Below are 23,380 nucleotides of genomic sequence, written 5' to 3' on the forward strand. Positions count from 1 at the left end.
CAACCAGAAATGGCCCCATTCAGACAGTATTGGCATAATGCTGATAACCAGTCACCAAAAACCAGCTTCACATGAAAAGATTAAGGAAGGTATTAATCAGAGTTTTCAGTAGAGAATGTTTGTGTAGTTGGTATATGTTGACTAAAAATTAACAACCTTGACAATATTCAGGAAATATTGTCATTATTTTTAATTGATGGAGACCAGGCATCAATATTTGAAAGGATTAATAAAGATTTCTGATCCAATGGAAGAGTTGATGAGCAAATAAATTTCCTAATTACTTCCACGTAGAGTTATGTGCCATTTGGCATCCAGTGAATTTTCTATTGCCTCAAAATTTAGTCACTGACCACAAGCAGTACTATTAGAATATCAGAAAAGATAATGCAAATAAAGTTATCATATTATGTGATTTTAACCAACACAGCTGCAATGGTGAACTCAGAATGTTGATAGATAATGGAAACCCCATGAGACAGTACACCTGGATTTCCAAAACGTATTTGGAAATAACATTCATGAAAGTCTTTCAGCAAATGTCAGTGTAGTGAGGATTCGGAATAAAAGGCTGAGATAAAAATATGGTTTAAAACTATTAGTTGTATTATGTTGTGTATAATATATTTCAGTAATATTTGAGTAATCTTGTAAATACAAACATTTCTATATTGTTTGAACAAGCATTCAGGTTCAGGAATCAGAATCAGGTTTGTTATCACCGGCATGTCACTTGAAATTTGTTAACTTAGCAACAGCAGTTCAATGCAATACATAATAGAAGAAAAAATAAAATAATAATAAGAATCTTATTCAATATACTTTATACAGTATACATATATTAAATGGATTAAAAATCATGCAAAAAACAGAAATAAGTATTATTTTTAAAAAAAGTGCGGTAGTGTTCATGGTTTCAGTGTCCATCTAGGAATCAGATGGCAGAGGGGGAGGACCTGTTCCTGAATCACTGAGTGTGTGCCTTCAGGCTTCTGTACCTCCTAACAGTGAGGAAAGGGCATGCCCTGGGTGCTGGGGGTCCTTAATAATAGACGCTGCCTTTCTGAGACACCACTACTTGAAGATGTCCTGGGTACTTTGTAGGCTAGTACGCAAGATGGAGCTGACTAAATTTACAACCCTCTGCAGCTTTTTCTGTTCTGTACAGTTGCCCCCCCCCCCATACCAGACAGTGAAGCAGCCTGTCAGAATGCTCTCCATGATACAACTATAGAAGTTTTTGAGTGTATTTGTTGACCTACCAAGTCTCTTCAAACTCTTAATAAAGTATAGCTGCTGTCTTGCCTTTTTTTTAACTGCATCAATATGTTGGGACCAGGTTAGATCATCAGAGACCTTGACACCCAGGAACTTGAAACTGCACACTCTCTCCACTTCTGATCCCTCTGTGAGGATTGGTATGTGTTCCTTCATCTTACCCTTCCTGAAGTCCACAATCAGCTCTTTCGTCTTACTGACGTTGAGTGCCAGGTTGTTGTTGCAGCACCATTCCACTAGTTGGCATATCTCACTCCTGTACGCCCTCTCGTTACCACCTGTGATTCTACCAACAATGGTTGTATTGTCGGTAAACTTATAGATGGTATTTGAGCTATGCTTAGCCACATAGTCATGTGTATATAGAGAGTAGAGCAATGGGCTAAGCACACACCCCTGTTGGATCATCAGCGATGAGGAGATGTTATCACCAATCTGCACAGATTGTGGTCTTCCAGTTAGTAAGTCAAGGATCCAATTGCAGAGGGAGGTACAGTGGCTCAGGTTCTGTAACTTCTCAATCAGGATAGTGGGAATGATGATAAATGCTGAGCTATAGTCGATGAACAGCATCCTGACATAGGTGCTTGTGTTGTCCAGGTGGTCTAAAGCCACGTGGAGAGCCATTGAGATTCCATCTGCCATTGGCCCATTGTGGCAATTCTTGTTCTTTAAATAATTCATTACTAGTTTAACATAAAAATATGTGAATTGCATATGTCATCACGCTACCACATGATATGCACATGTTTTGTTTAAAGTAAAACATGATGTTAGTTCACATTTCAGTCTCCTGTGTCTTCCTTTTGAATTAGTTTAATGTTTTGAAGTTACAAAGGATACCATATTACTTCAAGATGAGGGAATTACATGGTGCTCTTATGACCTGGTGTTGAAACTATTTACAGAGTGTACCTCTTAACAACAGTGTCAAGTCATCAAATTTAATGATAATGCCAAATTGAAGAAAACAGTTCAGAAGTTATAAGATAAAGACACGTGTAGTGATTGGAATGAAAACAGCAAAGTAAGAAATTGAAGACCTATGTGTTCAGGCAATTGCAGCAATAAATAGCCTAAAGCAATACTGTATACAGTTGAAAATAATATAAAGTAAGGGTTTTCAACCTTTTGTCTGCCATGGACCCCTACCATTAACTGAGGGGTCTGTTGACCCCAGGCTGCGAACCCTAAATTTAAAGGAACCTGCAGTCAAATGATTTGGAGCACTTGTCATGCCACACCTCAGCACTATGGCAATTTAAGGTTCAACTACAAGAAGAATGAAATATAAAGTGGAAAAATAATTGGTAGACTATGTAAACTCTTAATAAAACTAATGTGTGCAGAATTTCAGGCTCTACACTAACCAGGGAATGGCTGAAGTGTTTAAACTTATGAGCAGATAGGTCAAGGTTGAACAAATGAGAGTTGAGAGGTTATGTAGGATCTGGGTGGGTTAATGTGACTATGAGATAAATATCTCTCTGACACTGGGCAGAGAGAGACAAAGAGGGGGATCTCAAGGTCTGGTCAAAAGTGAGTATCTCTTGATGTTTAGCAAAGGCAGAATCAGGATGCATTGTCCTGTAATAGGAGAACTAATTACATTAAGAATACCTATTAAACATACATGATAAACAGCCATGTACTGTAGATAAGCTAAGAGAGGGCCTGCGGCATTTGTGAATTTTATCTCATGGTTCGTGTACATGATTTTTGTTTTCAATTACCACATACTATCAATGAATGATTCTTATTATCGATTACTTTTCATTTTTAACTTGTTTGGGACCAATATACCCAGTTGCCATGCGTTAACCAAGGGGCAAATGAAGTGGAAGGTAATGAAGGAGAAATGAAAAATGATTTGGGGTTTGTGATCGTACTCATAATCAGATTATCTTCCAAATAATTATTACATACTCTTTTTCTTTATCCTTTGTTTTATTACAAAGAATAAAATTATTTGGTGTCTTCATGGATGCATCGTGCAGTACTGAATTTTTTTTATAGAGTTGATAACAGCAAAGCAAGGGATAGAGATACGATATAATTTCCCTGAATTTCTCCTGAGAAGGAAAGTTATGTTCAGTGGGCAAAACCATCGTGATTGCCAACCCTTGAGGTCTCGTAAGATCAGGTTCAATTTTGGATGCAATACATCTATCAAATTCTGCTGTCTCAGCTTAGACATGAACCATGCTCACTTATGAAGGGCACTTATTGAAGTTCAAAGTTCACACTAAATTTATTATCAAAGTAGCACATCACCCTGTACAACCCTGAGATTTATTTTCTTGTGGGCAATTACAGTAAATACAATGAAACGCAGTAGAATCAATGAAAGATTGTCTGAAACAAGTCGGGCAAAAGACAACAAACTGCAAATACAAAATAAATAAATAAGCAACAAAAATCGACAACATGAGATGAAGAGTCTCTGAGAGTGAGTCGTCAGGTTGTGGGAACAATTCAATGATGGGATGAGTGAAGTTATCCCTTCTGGTTGATGAGCCAGATGTCTGAGAGGTAATAACTGTGCCTGAACCTGGTGATGTGGGTCTTCCGGCTCCTATACCTCCTTCCTGATGGCAGCAGGGAGAAGGGGGCATGCCCTGGATGGTGGGGGTCCTTGTTGATGGACGCTGTTTTTCTGTGACAGTGTTCCATGTAGATGTGGTCAGTTCTCCCAAGATAGACTGGCCTGAATCCACTACTTTTTATAAGCATTTTCATTCAAGGGCATGAGTGTTTCCTTAACAGGTCATGATGCAACCAGACAATACACTCTCCATTGCACATTTATTGAAGTTTGTCAGAGTTTTAGATGACATGCCAAATTTTTGCAAACTTCTAAAAGTGTAGAGGCACTGCCGTACTTTCTTTCTAATAGCACTTGCGTGCTGGACCTAGGACTTATCCTCTGATAACACTGAGGATTTTAAGCTGCTGACCCTCTCCACCTTTGATCACCCAATGAAGACTGGCTCATGGATTTCTGGTTTCCCCTCCTGTAGTCAATAATTTGCTCATTGTCTTGTTAACGTTGAGTGAGAGGTTATTGTTGTGGCACCACTCAACCAGATTTCAATCCCCTTCTTGTATGCTGATTCATCACCTCCTTTGATTTGGCCAACACCAGTACTGTCCTCAGCAAACTTAAATATGGCATGGAGCTGTGCATAGCCTTACAGTCATAAGCATAAAGTGAGCAGAGCAAGAGGCTAAGCACACAGCCTTGTGGTGCAACTGTGCTGGTGGTGATTGTGGTGATGTTGTTGCCAATTCAAGCTGACAAAGATCTGCAAGTGAGGAAATCAATGATCCAACTGCATAAGAAGGTATTGCGGTCTTGTCTTGGAGCTTTTTGATTGGTTTTGAGAGGCTGAGAGTATTGAATGCTGAGCTGCAGTCAAGGAAGAGCAACCTGATGTATGCAAATTCACTGAAAGAGGTTCCAGGGTTGAGTAAAGAACAGTGAAGTGGCATTTGTTGTGATGCTAGCAGATCAAAGTTGCTCCTCAAGTAGGAGTTGATATGCTTTATCACCAGTTTCTCAAAGCACTGCCACAGCGGTCAAGCATCCTTCAGTGATTCACATTTGGTCTGCTATTGCCACTTTGCCTGTGGGAAGGCTTTCCGGAGGTCATACCTGGACCTTCGAGGACAGACTTAAGTGTCACTCATTTGACCCTTAGCAGATTGTGGATCTCTTGGTTCATCCAGTGTTTCTGTTTGGGGAAGTCTCTGAATGAGTGTGTCCCCACAAAATCATCTACAACTGTTCATGTAAAGTCCATGTCAACTTTGAGTCCTTGAACACAGCCTAGTCCACTGACTCAAACTAATCACATTGATTCTCCTTTGCCTCCCGTGACCACCTCTTTGATGCCCTTACTTCTGGAGCTTTGCTCTTTAGCGTCAACCTGTATGCGGGTAGGAGGAGGACAGCGAAATGATCAGATTCCCTGAAACCCGGTCTAGGGATGGAATGGTAGGGATTCCTAGACGTAGTATATCAGTGGTTGAGTGTATTGGGACCACTTGTGTTGCAGGAGATATGTTGATCATAATTGGGTGGAAATTTCTTTAAATAAATCTGATTGAAATCCCCAACAATGACCTGAAGGGCAGCATGTTAGGTTGTTTCTTATTTGCTAATTACTGCTTGCTTAACATTGACCTTTGGAGGTATGTAAACTGTGGTCAGGGTCACAGAGAAGAACTGTCTTGGTAAGTAGAGCTGTTGGTACTTAATCATTAGATGCTCAAAGTCAGGGGAAAACAGAAGTGAGACAAGATCTGAGCATCACGAAACACTTAACATGAAAGACAGAAGTCCTCAGGTCTTACCAATGAATCTAGTGTATCTGAGGTGAGCCATGTCTCTGTGAAACTCAGAACACAGCAATTCTTCATTTCCCTCCAATACAGCAATCTTGTCCTTATGTCCTCCATCTTGGTATCCAGTGTTTGTCTACTTGCTAACATGATAGAGGAACTTTTACACCCTGAGGTTTTAATCTGGCTTGGCATCCTCCCCTCCTTTCTCTCTCTGGCCATGATGAGGTACAATCTACAATGTACTGTACCTTCATCTGATTAAAGGTGCCGTGCCTGCAATCCTGGAAGTCCACCGAGTCCTTCAGAAGATCATGAAATCACTAATTTATTAAGATGTTCAAATGTGCGTTACTTATAAGACCATAATCATAAAACATAGAAGTATAATTAGGCCATTTGACCCATCAAGTCTGCTCCACCATCCAATCATGGCTGATCCTTTCTTCCCCTCCTTGGCCTCACTTTCCAGCCTTCACTCAGTAGCCTTTGAAGCCATGTCAAATTGAGAACCTATCAAGCTCTGCCTTAAATACACCCAATGACCTTGCCTCCATAGCAGCCTATAGTAATAAATTCCACAAATTCACTACCCTCTGGCTAAAGAAATTTCTCAACATCTCTGCTTTAAATGGACGCCGCTCTATCCTGAGACTGTGCCCTCTTGTCTTAGACTCCCCCACCATGGGAAACATTCTTTCCACATCTACTCTGTCTAGGCCTTTCAACATTCAAAAGGTTTCAATGAGATCCCTGCTGATCCTAAATTTCGGTGAGTACAGAGCCAGAGCTATCAAACATTCATCATACAATAAAACTTCCATTCCTGGAATCATCCTTGTTAACCTCCTCTAGACCCTCTCCAATGCCAGCACATCCTTTCCAAAATGAGGAGCCCAAACTGTCCACAATAGTCATGGTGAGGCCTGAACAGTAACTTATAATGCTTCAGCATCACATCTCTGCTCTTGTATTCTAGACCTCTTGAAATGAATGGTAACATTGCATTTGATATCCTCACCACTGACTCAACCTGCAAGTTAACCTTCAGGGTGTTCTGCACAAGGAATCCCAACCCCTTTGCATCTCAGATTTTTGCATTTTCTCCTCATTTACAAAATAGTCCGCATATTTATTTCTTCTACCAAAATGCATGCCCATGCATTTTCCAACATTGTATTTCATTTGCCACTTTCTTGCCCATTCTCCTAATCTGTCCAAGTCCTTCTGTAGCCTACCTGTTTCTTCAACACCACCTGCCCCGTCACCAATCTTCATATGATCTGCAAACATAGCAACAAAGCCATCTATTCCAACATCTAAATCATTAATATACAGCGCAAAAACAAGTGGTCCAAACACCAACCCCTGTCGAATACAATCAGCCAATGCTCTAACTATGTTAGTAACTTTCTTGTTATACCATGGGCTCTTAACTTGGTAAGCAGCCTTTTGTGTGGCACCTTGTCAAAGGCCTTCTGAGAATCCAAATATACAACATCCACTGCATTCTATTTATCTATCCTACTTGTAATCTCCTCAAAGAATTCCAACAGCTTTGTCAGGCAAGATATTCCTTTAACGTAACCATGACTTTGTCCTATCTTGTTCTATGTCATCAAGTAACCTCATCCTTAACAACTGACTCCAACATCTTCCCAACCACTGAGTTCAGGATAACTGGTCTATAATTTCCTTTCTTTAAGGAAATTACAGGTTGCAGATTGTAGTGAGAATAGTTCAGAACTAGTACATTGGGAAGTTTGCTAGCTGCCTACAAAACATCGCCGTATTTCGCTGGCACCATCTTGGAGTTGAAGATCTTATACTTGGAACTATTCCATGATTACTGCCCTTTTTTACAGGAAAGATAAGCAAATCTAAACATCGAACTTACTTGTAGTTAATCATGATTTTTACAGAACCAAGATGGTGTTATCCATTGAGCATAGAAAATGGGGTTGCAGAATGCTATTCACCAAGAGGTCCAAACTATAGGAGTACACTTGGAACGCGATGTCATATATCTTGTGACAGAGGATTCAAACTCTTTGGACGAAGACAGGTTGAATGTCGAGTGACCAGGCGCTGGTCAGGAATCAGCAGATGCAGAGGTAAGCTTGTGGTAATGTGTTTTTATGACTCTTGTATTTGGTTCAGAGGATAAAAAAAGGAAGAAACAGGGCTATTCAAAGCTTAGAAGCTGAGTCTTCAGTCTATGTTGAATTAGTTATTTTAAGTGTTGTATCAAACAGTGTGCATGGAGCCACTTGATAATTAAGTTCTGGAAAACTGGTTGCTGAGTTTAAACTAGCAATGGATGACTGGTTCCTCAGCGCATACCTGTCAGAATGTGCAACTGTAGATAGCAATCAGCAGAAATGGGCTTGTGTGAAGCAAAGCCCAATTATCTGGTTCTTCACTAACTGGTATTCTCTGGTAAATGGCACTTCAGAAGGAATACCTGGTCAAAATCAGGCACTGCTGAAGAGTGTCCTGACCAATATTGGGACATCATTGAAGCCACATTGAATAATATGGTGAATAATACAGAACACAGCGCTTCATTTCTTTAATTCTATAACCTTCAGTTTTATTGACTGTGTAAAAATGTACATAGACATAGTAAATATACATAGTCTTCTATAACATAGACATGGATCAGTATAGCTCTGGACAGGGCATTCAGTCCATGATTTTGTACAGATCTTGTTGCCAACTTATTCTAAATGCCTTTCCTCTGTGTATCACCCATATCTCTCCATTCCCTTCATATTTGTGTATCTATAGTATCTAAAAGCCTTTAAAACTCCAACAACCTGCCTGGTTCCACTTCCATGTATACACCTGGAAAGGTATTCTGGGCACCTACCCCTCACTGCATAAAAATTTAAAAAAAACTTTCTCTCACGTCACCTTTAAACTTCCCCCTCTAAACTTAAAAAAAAGTCCTCTGATGTTTAATATTTCTGCGCTGGGGAAAAGATTCTTACTGTCTACATGAAAGGTTGAGTTCCAACTTTTTTTAAACCATGGACCATTACCATTAAGCAAGGGGTGTGTTTACCCCTGGTTAGGAACCCCTGGGGGGTCTACCTCAGTGGTTCCCAATGTGGGGCGTACGCCCCACAGGGGGGTAATTTGATTTTTAAGGGGGGCAATTCGAGAATGAGCTATTAACAGTGAATTTTTTCTAGTAAGTCTGTGTGAGTATGAGTGTGTGTGTGAGTTAATACATATGTGTATATACAGTATGCATACATAAAAATACTTGTGTGTATGTACATGTGTAATTGCGTATGTACTGTATATATAGTGTATCACCATCAATACAACCATCAAATGGCTTTCATAATTAAATTAATGAATTGACTGATGTAGGAAGGAACGAATGAACAAGTCCAAACGCGTAAGAAACTCGTACGAGGTCGCGCCAATGCTGCTTTTTGCAGTAGCTTTCGGTTCTTGGTGGTGTGAAGGTGTGTACATTGCGTCATCTCTTTTAAACGGTGTATCTGTCTTTGTATGCTGTAGAAACGAATCAGCATCGTTTTATTTATTTATTATTATTATTTTAATATCAATGTTCTTTTTTTTACAATTTCTTAGTAATTTCTTCCTCAGAACTTTAACAGTCCTTTGGTTCTTTTATTTTTCTCTTTCATGAATGCCATGTTCTTTGGAAGCTTGTTTAAACCAAGTTAATGGTCTTTTAGGCTTCCTCCAGGTGAATAGGAGTTCACTTTTTGAATAATAAGAATTATATATCACCACAGGGGGCATCAGGATTTTAGAGGTGATTAGGTGGGGCATGGCCAAAAAAAGGTTGGGAACCACTGCTCTACCTGATCTATGCCTCTCATAGTTTAAAAATCCTTTGTCAGGTAGTCCTTCAGCTTCTGATGTTCGAAGGAGAACAACACAAGTTTGTCCAGCCTTCCCATATAGCTCACACACTCTAATCCAGACAGCGTCTCGGTAAACCACTTCTGCACCCTCTCTACTTTTCCATATCCTTCTTACAAGGGGTGATTGATAAGTTTGTGGCCCAAGGTAGAAGGAGTCAATTTTAGAAAACCTGTCATATTTATTTTTCCTATATCTACACACTTAGTCCAGCGGTTGTGGAGCATACGGATCCCTTCTTTGTAGAAATCGGCGTCTTAGACCTCCAGAAGTGGTCCACAGCAGTGGTGATTGATAAGTTCATGGCCTAAGGTAGAAGGAGATGAGTTATTAACTTCAAACTTTCTGTATTTTCACTCAAAGAGTTGAACTGCACGTGCATATAATGAGAGCTGTATAACTCATCTCCTTCTACCTTAGACCATGAACTTAACAATAGTCCCTGCTGTGGACCACTTCTACAACAAAAGGATCCGTATGCACCATGACCGCTGGACCAAGTGTGTACATGTAGGAGGGGACTATTTTGAAAAATAAATGTGCTAGGTTTTCTAAAATTGTCTCCTTCTACCTTAGACCACGAACTTATCAATCACCCCTCATATAACAGGGTGACCAGAATTTTATACAATATTCCAAATGTGGTCTGACTAAAAGTTTTGTAGCCTGAGCATAAATTCCTTACTCTTATACTCACCAATGAAGGCAAACATGCTATATGCCTTCTTTACCACCTTATTTGTTTGAAAAGCCACTTTCAATGAATTATGGACCTGAATCCAAGATCCCTCTGGAGCTCAATGCTATTGGGGGGGGGGGGGGGGTGTTACTTTCTCCTTTCATTTGACCTCCCAAAGTGTGGTATATCACACTTGCCCAGATTAAACTCCATCTGCCACTTTGCTATTCATATCTGTAACTGATCAATATCACACTGTGTTCTTTGATAATCATTTACACATTTAATACCTCAGCCTCAAGCTCTGAATCCAAATTCAAAATTCAACTTTTTCCCTCCTTAATTGGGCCTGCTATCTCCCTGGTTATTGTTTTCAAAAAAATGTTAAAGTGTAAAATACCTTGGGATTCTACTTGATCCTGCTCGCCAAGGACATTTCATTACCTGTTCTGACCTTTGTAATCGCCTGCTTGAGCACTTCCTTCTATCTTTATATTCCACAAGGATCCAGTCCGATTTTAGCTTTCTAAACCTTATGCATGCTTCCTTTTTCTTCCTGACTAAATCTAGGACCTCTTGGATCATCCAAAGTTCTCCTACCTTCCCACCCTTGTCCTTACTCCTTCCAGAAACATGCCAACCTTGAAGTCTGATCAGCTGCTCTTTAAACAACTTCCACCTGTCAGATATGGACCTGTCTGACGGCAAATGATCCCAGTCAATGGCCCTTAACTCCTCTCTTATCCTGTCCTAATTTGCCCTCCCCAAATTTAGTAGAATATGTGATATATGTTTTGTGATCACTAAACATAAACTTTTCATAGAATCAGATTTTATCTTTACTCATAACCAAAAATATAATGAATTGTGGTCACTATCCCTGAAATGTTTACTCACTGTCAGGTCTGTCACTCGGCCAGTTTCATTTCCCAAAACCTGGTCCAGTATGTTTTCTCCTCTTGTTGGGTTCTTTGCATACTACCTCCTCTTGGACATTTTGAAGAAATTCCACCCCATCTAGGCCTCTGTATTAAGAAAATTTTGAGCAATACTGGAGAAGTTAAAACCTTCCATTATGACAGCCCTGTTATTCCTGCACCCTCATACAACCTATTTTCTACCTGCTCTTCCACCTCTCACTGGCTATGGGGGGGGGGGGGGGGGAGGCGGAGGCTATAGGATAATTCCACCAATGTAGTTTGACCTTTAGAGCTCCACCCCAATTTCATTTGTGGATGAGACCTGTACTGTTGTGACGTTCTCCTGTTGCGGTAGTGCAACACTTCCACCTCTTTTACACCCTCTCTATCACATCTTAAACAACAAAACTCAAGAGCAGTCCTGTCTCTCACACAACTAGGTCTCTGTAATGGCAACAACATCATAACTCCATATACATGGCATTTACTGGCATATACAGCTAACAGGCACGTTCAGTCCATATCCATAACTGGCACCTTCAGCTAACTCATGTTCAAGTTTGTTGTCATCTGCTATATATAATGTGGTTTGAGCATTATCTGGCAGTGCAGTTGTGAGTCAGCATTGTGAACAACAGCGGACTGAACACACAGCCCTGGGGGACACCAATGCTCAGTGTGATGGAGTATGAGATGCTGCTGCCAACTCAGGCTGACTGTGATCTTTCCAATATCCAGTTCCCGAGAGGGTGTTGAGTCCCAACTAGCACAGTTTGCCCATCAACCTCTGATGGATCTTCGTATTAAACGCTGAGCTTAAGTCAATGACCAACATCCTGTTGTATGAGGCATTGTTTTCTATGTAGGACAGGATGGAGTGGTAGGTGAACTGGAAAGGGTCCGATGTAGCTGAAAGTATACCACCCATAACCAGCTGCTCAAAGCACTTGATGACTGCTGAAGGCAGTGCCAGTGGATGGTAATCATTTAGGTCAGTTACTATTGCTTTCTTGGTCACCGGAATGATGGTCACTGCCTTGAACCCTGCAGTGACAGTGGACTGTTGCAAAGAGATATTAAAGATGGTGGCACAACACAGTTTGCAGCGGCCTCTCCGGAGTTGATGTCTGTTATTTGTTAAGTGGGGTGCCGTGCACAATCCTAATCTGATGGAAAATGGATGTGGGAGTACGGAGGAACATCTGGAAATCTCCAGGAAGGCCTTCTTCATTGCTGCTGCTGTTGTGAGTTCCGGGTCTCTGCTGGGAAGAACAGGCCCCCAGTCCTCAGGGTCGCATTGCCGGTGACCGTTGGTGGGGGCACCAAAGTGCACTGTGCAGAGGATGGTTCTCAGAGAGGCTTTGTCAGAGGGGATGGTCGGAGACTCGGAGGTTCAACGGACTCGGAGTCTGCTGCGGTCGGGGCGCTTTCACTGCGTGCTGCATCTGCAAGGCTGAGTGTGGTGGCGCCGTGGAAGTCCATAGCGGGGATATGCCGCCTGCGTGGGATGACGAGTCTATCGGGACCCTGAGGACTTGTGGAAACTGTGTGGTGGTTTCTTTTGAACGTAGTCTTTTAACATCTTTGGACTATTTTTACTGTGCCCATGGTCTTTGTTTTAAAATCAATTATGGTACTGTTTGCACTGTTATAACTATATGTTGTAACTATGTGGTTTTGTATAGGTCTTGTAGCTTTATTTTTTGGTTTGTTGGGTGGTAGAGTTGGTCTCCTGACTTGGTGTGTCCAGGTAGTCTTGTTTTTTTCTGGTGGCTTTGGAGCTCCTTTCTGGGGAACGCGCTGAGGTGGTAGCACGATATTGGTATGTAGCAGCCTCTCTGGACTCTGGATTTGGGGATTGCCAAAAGTTATGTGAATTTTCTGGTGCCGTCTGTTTGTCGTGTGCTTTTGTGATATCATTCTGGAGGAACGTTGTCTCATTTTTTTAAGGCACACTGCATTGCAGTTGTGGATTCTAAATGACAATAAATCGAAATTCAATTCAATTCAAGATGTCAATTAAGAGCTCTGTTAGTTAGGCTGCACAGTCCCTCTGCACCTAATCCCCACAGCTTTGAGTGGATTTAACTTTGCTGGGATCTGTCTCACCTTGGCTGCAGTCAGACAGGATGCCTGTTCCTCAGGGAGAGAGGGTCCTTCCTCAATATCACAACATTCATTGCATCAAATCTTGCATAGAAGACACTCAGCCTATCAAGAAGAGAGGCATCACTGTTGTTTATGCACAAGGTGAACTTGTAATCAGTTATGGTTTGTATAAGTTTCCATATGCACCATGTGTCCCTGGGGTCACAAAGGTGTCTGTGAATTTTCCGTGAGTACTTTCGCTTTGCCTTCCTGATGGCCGGGGAGACCTCTTGCTGACCTTAGAGTTGCCCTATTACCAGATCTGATGGCAGTGTCCCAATCTCTATGCGGTGAGCAAAGCTCTGCATCAGCCGTGGTTTCTGGTTTACCCTGACAGTGCAGTGTTTATCACGGTAACATCCTTAGTGCATTTTCCTGTGTAGCCAGTCACCGATCCTGTATATTAATCAATGTTGATGTGATGCTTTTAGGTAGCCACCTTCCTGAATATGCTTTAGTTAACTGGCAACTTCCCCACCTTTCCCCATAAATGGTGTATACTAAGGATTTTATTTTATGTAAATTTTGTCTGATAATACTTTTGAAAAAAGTGCTTACAGTATATAACTTCAGCTTCTAACTTTTTTATGTTCATATGACTATCTTAATTTCATTTTTTAAAGATGCCAAAGTTAGGTCTTTATTTTATTATCTGTGGCTCCCATTATAAAAGGAATTACCAATGTGCATTCTCTAAATTACCAACATTTTGCAATCGGTGGCTTTGATTGTTTGGTTCGAAGAAAATTAAAAATAGTACTTTCTTTCCTTGCTGTGAAATTCTTCAACTCAGTTGGCTTCTCAGGCTTCTCAATGAAATTACTGTTATTGGACAGCTGAGATGTTTGACAGATACCTGATAGGAGCTAATTACAGGAGCAAGGGAGGAGATATCAAAAGATTGAAAAATCTTTTCAAGCAAGTACTAATTCCCTTCCATGGATGCTGCCTGACCTGCTGAGTTCCTCCAGCAAATGTGCGCGTGTTGCTCTGAATTTCCAGCATCTGCAGTATCTCTTACATTTACTATTTCCATGAGCACACAGAGACTAAGTGAAGAGCAGAGGCAGAATCTGTTCGTTGTGTATTGTAGAGAGGTACCAGATGAGACATGGAACATTGCATCAATACTTCAAACATAAGAAGATGGCAAATTTTGTGGAGGATGTAACATAGTAGGAATAGTTTTAGGTTGCACTAGCAAAAAAAAGGATATAATAGAAATGATACCCTTCTCTGTGAAACATTTGTGGTTTCAGTTGCTACGATGGAAAAACAATGTGTGTCGTTTTATACGACAGAACAATTTTGCCAAAATATTGCAAGTTAGTAAACTTTCATATTGGGTTTATTTCTGCAGATTTTATCAGTATATTTCCTTTTGATTAAGAAAACGATGACAATCTGCTTCATGTCTACCTTGCATTAATTGGAATCAATAGTATGAACAATAGGGGGTGAGAATATGCTATTTTTTTAGCCATCACTTCCATAGAGGACCGTGAACTAACTATGGTATGATGGTCAGATTGGCCTTAAAGAGTGCTTGCACCTCACCTTCACATCAGTCCCTCAGTGGAAGAACTCCCATATACTGCATGACTGCTTCATTAGAGTGGGGTAGTCAACCTTGATTGAAAAGTTGAGCATGTGAGTGCTCTTTTCTCTTTTTATTTTACTTCTTAACAACTTCTTAATCAATTTATAGCATGCAAAGGTGTTTTGAAGAAGCTTAAAGCAGTATTTACAAGTAAATCTTTTTGAATCTTTTTAAAGCCCTTTTTATCCACAGAAACATTTGGAAAAACCTTTAACATCTGTGAATTGTCGGGCCATTAGGGTGGTTTGTAACTAAGGCCTCAGAATCCGCTGCCTGAGGTCAAGTCACCACTCACTGGTTGGTGTGCTTTGTGGAAGAGCTGCACCAATGGGCTTCCTGTGTGATTAGATCTGCCAAGCTGCAAAAAGTATAATAGTGGGCGTAGTGTTGCAGCAGTCCAGATCAAGAATGATTTGGCCCATTATTTTGTTTTGCTGTTGTTTTTGCCTTTAAAATGAGACAACTGTGCTTCTGTAACATAACTTCTGGATAATTCTCTAACAGAAATTAGAATTTGATGCTCCAGCAAAACAATAACATCTATTCTATGCAGCCAAAGTGAAGATATATCAGTGCCAATTCTATGTTGTACAAAAAATAAATGTTAAATTAAGTGTGGTAAGGTATACGAGGAGAGAATAATTCTTGTGGTTTAATTTCTTATGAAACTTTGAATTAAATTTTTATGTACATGCATAACTACCACAATTTATGGCATCTATGAATGAATTGTATTAGCAAGTTAAAAAAAAAAGAAACATATGCTATAAATCTGCAAAATAACATTGGTAATCTCGAGCTGGCAGTATCTAAAACGTAAGCTAATGTTCCACTGAAAACTCTTCCTTATTTGCATACCTTAATATTTGCGTTATGTATGAATCTTGGCCTTGTGTTGACATTTGGATCAGCACTGTACTGGAGACAAAATGTTTTACATCAACTGTATTAGTTTCAAACATGTAATAACTTTAAAAAATATCCATTGCTGGGATACTAAATCCAATGGTTTGGAATACCAACAAGGTTGGAAAGGTCAGCTAATGTAAAAATGGTGCCTAATGTCATACCTCACTTTGAAGTTTAACTCTACTCCTTCGATATAATTGGGAGTATCAGAATAATTGTATGACGTGCTCAAATCACATTTACCAGGTAGGGTTATTTGAATCAATTAGTTGAAGATAAGTTCATCAGATAGTGTTACTAGGGTCAATTAAGATAAATTTTAAGATAATTACTTGATAGTAATTTAGCTCCCTTATTTTTAGTTTATTCTCCTTATTGCTTTGCTACAATCATATTAGATCAGATATTTACTCTGCCTCAAATCATTTATTTAAAAGAGCAACAGAAGAACAATCTATTTGGAGAATGCTATGGTTCTGCCAAGCAAGAACCAGAGAGAGGAAATCATTCTGCTTTATTATTCCTGATGGCTCCTGATTGATTCCTGTTGAGCTTCCAATGTATTGATATCATGTCTTCAATGTATGAAGACTCAGCCAAAACCTACTCTCATGGGTCACACATTAAGAGTTCCATTTTAAAGAAAAAAGCCTCTTGACTCAAATCACTTACACCTCTGTTCAAAGGAAGTGTTTTGAATGAAACAATAATAGAGAAATTTGTTTTATCAGCTTTAATTTTTTTCACCAATGTATGATTATACTTCAATAAAAACAGATAATACATACTTCCTTCTTCATCGAGCATTACATCAAATTGAAATTCATTATTGATAGTAGATCAAGCCTCACTTGAAGTTGTTGCCTTGAGCCACTTCACTCAGGAAATAATTATGCATGAGCCTGATAATGGGGAGCAGAAAGGAGGGGAAGCTTAGAAGAATCTTTTCCAGATTTATCCCCACTCTCAACTAGACTTGAAATGATTTTTCGTGTCTTAGATTTTCAGGAGGAGGCTTCTCCAATACAACTTGTGCTGATTGTGCCTCTTAGCAGTCGTAACCTCTTTCATTTAGTCACTGGTGCCTCTTCTGGTTTTAAGCCTATGGGATTGTGTCTGTTGAGTCTCATGAATCATCAGTCCAATTTTTGTCCCTTGATGGAATTAAATGACTAAAAAAAGATGATGATTACAAAAGCAGAGGAGATGGGGTTTAAAAAGAAAATGCGAACAATAAAGTGAAATATTTAAATAGCAAAAAGACTTCTGGAATGTTATATTTTCCAATTGAAGTGACTGTTGAAGGAATTCTTTTCTCCTTTCGACCAACAGACTTAATAATTTGCAATTTTATACGCCCTCAAAGTGGCTTAATATCTTAGGTTAGCCACAGACAGATCGTTTTTCCCTTAAAATATTTGCTTCTTCAATGGAATACTTACTTAATGAGCATTACTAAATATTTTCCACTTCTTTTCTGCTGTAAACAGATAAGAAGCTTTAAACAAACTTAATAAATTTGCTTCTCATACCTATTGAACTACACTTTCCAACAAGCTTAAAATTCACTCTTAAAATGAATGCGAACTTTGATTATTTTTTCCCCCCTAAAGATCCATCCTTAGCAGTTATGAATTATAAACTATGGTCTTTTACGTATGTCCTAATGAAAATAGCATGTTACCTTGGTGGATCCTCAAAATATTATTCTAGCAAACTGTCTTGAATGTGTTCCATTAAATTGTCCTCACTTCTATATTTCCCAGTTTGATTTGTTTATTTATCTGGAGATGAAAGTCCTTTGTAATTATTGCTGGTATTATTTCCCGATCAATAATTGAGTCAGCAATATGGTGTTGTCATAGTGCTTATGAATCTAGTATTTCATCTATTTCATCTGTTCAGCCAAACGCCTTCTATTTTTCAATCTCCTAAATCAAGATCTTCTTTCACTACTGCACCGGAGTTGCTCTTTATTCTCAGAACAACTGACCTATTCATTTTCCATTTTCTGTTAAAATGACAGAATAAGAAAATAAGAATGATAAATGTGACAACAGGTTAAAATAAATGAAATGGAATACTGGGGTGGATTTTGCTTGATTCCAGCTGTAACCCCCACAGAATATCTGTAGCTGTACCAACCCTGAAATTCTCATCAAACTTGAGACCTTTCTGCCATGTTTAACTTGTAAGGTGGAGTCCATGAGTGGACTACCTTGATATTTGTGTTATTTTTGCTTTCAATGTCATTTCCCACATTTTCTGGATGTTGCTGATAATCTTTAAATATTTTTTAAAACTAGAAAGTATTGTGTTAAAAATACTTCCCTTTTGAATCCAAGTTTGAAGTATATCTGGTCTTGCAATTCAGTAGGAACCAGAAGCATTTCTGCTAAGTTTAGTAGCCAAATAGGAGGCCAGATGTATTGGCACCTAACCTCCAATATATTCTACAAGACACAGGAGCAGAATTGGACTACTTGGCCTACCAAGTCTACCCCACCATTCCATCATAGCTGATTTCAACCCCATTCTCCTGCCTTCTCTTCTTAACCTTTGGCACTCAGATTAATCAAGATCTTATCAACTTCCACCTTAATATACCCGGTGACTTGCATAGTTGACTGTGGCAGTGAATTGCACAGATTCAGCACCCTTTGGCTAAAGAAAATTCATCTCTATTCTAAATGGATGCCCCTCTTTTCTGAGGTTGTGCCCTCTGGCCCTAGTCTCCCCACTATATGGGAACCATCTTCTCCACATCAACTGCATCCATGCCTTTCAATATTTGATGGGTTTCTGTAAGGTGCTCTCTCATTCTTCTAAACTCCCGTGAGTGCAGGCACAGAGCCATCAAAAGCATGAAACTTTTCATTCCCAGGTTTATTCTCATGAACAACCTCTGAGACCCTAACCAATGCCAGAACGTCTTTTTTTAGATAAGAGGCCCAACGCTGCTCACAATATTCCAAATGCCAACTAATAAAGCCACCTTATAAAGCCTCAGCATCACATCCTTGCTTTTATATTCCAGTTTTTGACGTGAATGCTAACATTGATTTTTGCCTTCCTTACCACTGACTCAACCTGCAAGATATTAGAGAATCCTGAATGAGGACTCCCAAGTCCATTGCACCTGAGTTTTGAAGTTTCTCTCAATTTAGAAAATAGTCCATGCCTTTATTCCTTCTACCAAAGTGCATCACCATACACTTCCCTACACTGTAAGGGAACTTTGCCCAATCTCTCAATCTGACTAAATACTTCTGCTGATACCCTGCTTCTTCAACACTACCTGCCTCTTCACCTATCTCTGTATCATCTGCAAACTTGGCCACAAAGCCAACCACTCTCTTATTCAAATCCTTGACATATAATGTGAAAAGTAGTGGTCTCAACCCCAGCCCTTGTGGTACACCGCTAGTCACTGGCAGCCAACCAGAAAAGGCCCCTTTATTTCCATTCTTTTCCTCCTGCCAGTCAGCCAATCTTCTTTCCATGCTCATATCTTTCATGTAATACCAGGGGCTTTTATCTTGTTGAGCAGCATCATTTGTGGCACCATGCCAAAGGCCACTGAAAGTCCAGGTGCACAACATTCACTGACTCCTTTGTTTATTCTGCCTGTTATTTCCTCAAAGAATTCCGACAGATTTGTCAGGCAAGATTTCCCCCAAAGGAAACCATGTTGACTTTGGCCTGTTTTGCCATGTGCCTCCAAGTACCATGAAATCTCATCCTTGATAACAGACCCCAACATCTGTACAGTTCTCCAGAACCATTCCCAAATCTAGTGATTCTTTGAAAGATCATTACTAACGCCTCCATAATCTCTTCATCTACCTCTTTCAGAACCCTGGGCTATCACCCATCTAGTTTGGGTAGTTTATCTACCTTCATACTTCTCACCTTCCCAAGCACTTTCTCCTTCAATGCCACTAACTTCTGCCCCCTGACACGTGCATTTCTGTCATTCTGCTAGTGTCTTCCACATTAAAGACTGATGCAAAATACTTATTAAATTCATCCACCATTTTTTTGTTCACAATTATTACCTTTCTAGCATCATTTCCCTCTCTTTTACTCTTTATGTATCTGAAAAACATCTTTTGCATCCCCTTTTATATTATTGATTAGCTTACCTTCTTATCTTTTCTCTCCTTATGGCATTTTTAGTTGCCTTCTGTAGCTTTTTGAAAACTTACCTTCCTGTAGTGGTTTGAAACTCCAAGAACTAATAGAAAGAAAACTCAAGAGCCAGGATATGTTTTGCCTACTTAGCTTTTCTTCCCTTTGTTTTGTGAGGCGTTCACATATGAAGTGGTGGGGTAATGACATATGCCATTCACGTACATCTTGCATATCACCCATAATGAATTATTTAAAGAAACAAAGAATGCTTAATCAAACAATATATTTACAATATTACTGAAATATTAAATATACTACTCTCCTCACTGCTTGTCTATAAACTCCAACTCGATATAGAATGCATCTCAACTCAAATACCTAATGTGTTGCTCTAGGATATATAATACTATATAATATGATACTATATAGGCATTGTAAATTTTAAATGGTCCCATTCAGGCATAATGATTTAATTACTATTACTATGGAGGATTCCTTACTTTTGTGAGATACCATCTTTCTGGACAAGTGTTCACTGTTTCACAGGTGAGACTTGTGGCTGTGAAACAATCTCAGGTTCTGGGGCCTCCTCCATGGTGGTTGTAGTCTTGACTCTGGGACTGCAGGAAATGGTTCTGACAGCTCTGGACACCTTCTACTCTAACAATTGACTGCTTTCCTTAGCTGATCGATCTGTCATCTCCAGTTGACATCAGACACAATCCCCAATCTGTGAGCACCAGATGCAGTAGACATCCCCAACAGATTCATGTGTCCATTGCTCCCAGAGAGGCCTGCTCTACACTGGTGAGGCCCAACATAGACTAGGGTCCACTTTGTTGAGCACCTCAGCTCCATCCACAAAATGTGGAAATTCCTGGTGGTCAACCATTTCAATTCCTATCCCCATTCCTCTTCTGACATCTTGGCCAATTGCATCCTCTTCTGCCACGATGAGATCACTCTCATGTTGGAGGAGCAACACCTCATATTCCATTTAGGTAGCCTCCAATCAATTTCTCCAGCCTCTGGTACTCTTTCCCCACCCCCCCATTCCCTCTTCATTTCCCCACTCAGGCCTCTTTCCTCTTATCCTCACCTCCTTTTCATCCCTTCCTCCTTCCCTTTTTCTCATGATCTACTCTCCTCTCCTATCAGATCCCCCCTTCTTCAAACCTTTTGCCCTTTCCACTTATCACCTCACAGCTTCTTACTTCACCACCCCACCCCCCTCCATCACCCACCTTCTAGCTTGTCCTCCTCCACCTCCCACCACCTTCTCATTCTGGTTTCTTCCTCTTTCCTATCCTGTCCTGATGAATGGTCCCATCACAAAACATGGACTCTTTATTAATTTCTATAGATGCTGCCTGACCTTCTGATTTTGTCCAGCATTTTGTGTGCATTGGTCTTGATTTCCAGCATCTGCAGGATCTCTTGTGAAAAGGACTTTTAGAACAAGATGTGCACAATCACATAATAATCTGCACTTCAACAGTTTTCTGTAATGAGATCCTGTTTAGCCCCAATGACAGCATTATTGATAAAGAATCAATAATATGATATTGTTTTTCTGTGTTGTATATGACCTTGATTTATGACCTGATTGATCAGGATATACTGTATAATACTTATATAGACTGGTTCTAATTTTTGTTGTTCTATAGGCATAATAAACTTAATCATAAATTCCTCAGTATCTTAAAGCTGGCATGACACCAGGTAAACATCATGTTCAATACAACTGGAGTAAATAGTTTTTTTTTAAAGCAATAGTTTTGGTAATCCAAGTTAATTTTTTAATGACTTGTTTCTTTTCTAGAGGTGCGTTGTTATCCCCTTCCAGTGTTTCCGTATGGGTCATATGTATGTTCTAAGGGGATACGTATGGATTCTCAGTGTGAGTACAACTGTGAACAAGGATACCAACTGGAAGGTGACAGGACGAGAATATGCCTACAGAATGGCCATTGGAGTGGGACTGAACCTTTATGTGTAGGTAAATTGGACTGGAACCCACTTAGTTTTGCTCTCAGTGCTTTTTAGAAACTGTAGTGAAGAAATAAATTTATCTGCTATCTGATACAATAATCCACAGTGTCTTGAAAAATTATTCAGCCCCCACAACTATTTTCACATTTAACTGCCTCATTTTCTAAATTTATAATATATTCAAGTAGGGATTTTTAGTTAATTCTCAAAACATTGTGCATCATGTCAAACCTAAAGAAAAATTCCAAAACTTGCCAATAATTTACTTAAAATTAGAAACCAAAATTGTAAGGCTGAAAAAGTATCTTTTCCCTTTGTAGTTAGTATGCTAAATTTTTTCATTAGCAATATATTACCGACCAACTCACCCAATTTGTTGATGTAGAAAAATGAAGTATCACCTGTTTTCAGAATGTATATTGTATACATTTCTCTGACATTAAATTGGACCTTTGAACTTCAATGAAATTGTAAGAATTCAAAAGAATACTGCAAATACCTATTCACTCTGTAAGATCCAACAGTACAGTAGATTTTCAACAGACCAAACCAAAAGGAAGGCAAAAGAGCATTCAAGACAAGTCAGGAGAATGATAATAGAGAAGCACAAATCTGGGGAAGGATACAAGATCATCTCAAAGGCACTGAACATACATAGAGTCATAGGAAAGTACAGCACAGAACCAGGCCCTTTGCCCTATCTAATCAATGCTGAGGCCATTTAAACTGCCTATTCCTATTCAACTTGCACAGGAACTATTGCCCTCCATACCCTTACCATCCAGGTACCTATCTAATCTTCGCTTAAATGTTGAAATCGAGCTTGCATGCACCACTTGTACTCATAACTCATTCCCTCTGAATGAAGAACTTTCCCCTCATGTTTCCCTTAAGCTTTTCACATTTCACCCTTAAACCCATGACCTCTGATTGTAGTCTCACTCAGCCTTGGTGGAAAAAGTCTGCTTTCATTTTCCCTATCTATACCCCTCATAATTATGTGTACTTCTAGCGAATGTCCTCTCAATCTTCTATATTCTAAGGAATAAAGTCCTAACCTATTTAATCTTTCCTTATAACTCAGGTCCTCTAGACCTGCCAACATCATTGCAAACTTTCTCTGTACTCCTCCAACCTTATTTACATCTTTCCTGTAGGCAGGTGACCAAAACTGCACACAGTACTCCAAACTAGGCATCAACAACATCTTATACAAATTCAACATAACATCCCATCTCCTGTACTCAATACATTGATTTATGAAAGACAATGTGCCAAAAGTTTTCTTAACAATCCTATCTACCTGTGACGCTGCTTTCAACAAATTATGGACCTGTACTCCCAGATCCTTTTGTTCTACCACACTCTCAGTGCCCTCCCATTCACTGTGTTGTCACTCAGTTGAACCACCTCTCACAGCTATTACAGCCAGTAGTCTCTTTGTACAAGTCTCTATTAGCTTTGCACAAT

General features: G+C 39.6%; 1 protein-coding gene across 2 annotated transcripts in view; it reads left to right on the top strand.

The window, feature by feature from the left end:
• Nucleotides 1-23,380, top strand: part of LOC140734385 (sushi repeat-containing protein SRPX2-like) — an 87,353-nt gene that overhangs the window by 36,234 nt on the left and 27,739 nt on the right. The window contains exons 4-5 of one of the 2 annotated variants that reach the window (XM_073058264.1): nt 7,545-7,736; nt 21,741-21,917. In XM_073058264.1, coding sequence (XP_072914365.1) covers nt 7,545-7,736; nt 21,741-21,917 — 369 coding nt within the window. The remainder of the gene's footprint in view (nt 1-7,544; nt 7,737-21,740; nt 21,918-23,380) is intronic. The other variant, XM_073058265.1, reaches the window with a different exon arrangement.

Source organism: Hemitrygon akajei, chromosome 10 (genome assembly GCF_048418815.1).
Source record: "Hemitrygon akajei chromosome 10, sHemAka1.3, whole genome shotgun sequence".
Lineage (NCBI taxonomy): Eukaryota > Metazoa > Chordata > Chondrichthyes > Myliobatiformes > Dasyatidae > Hemitrygon > Hemitrygon akajei.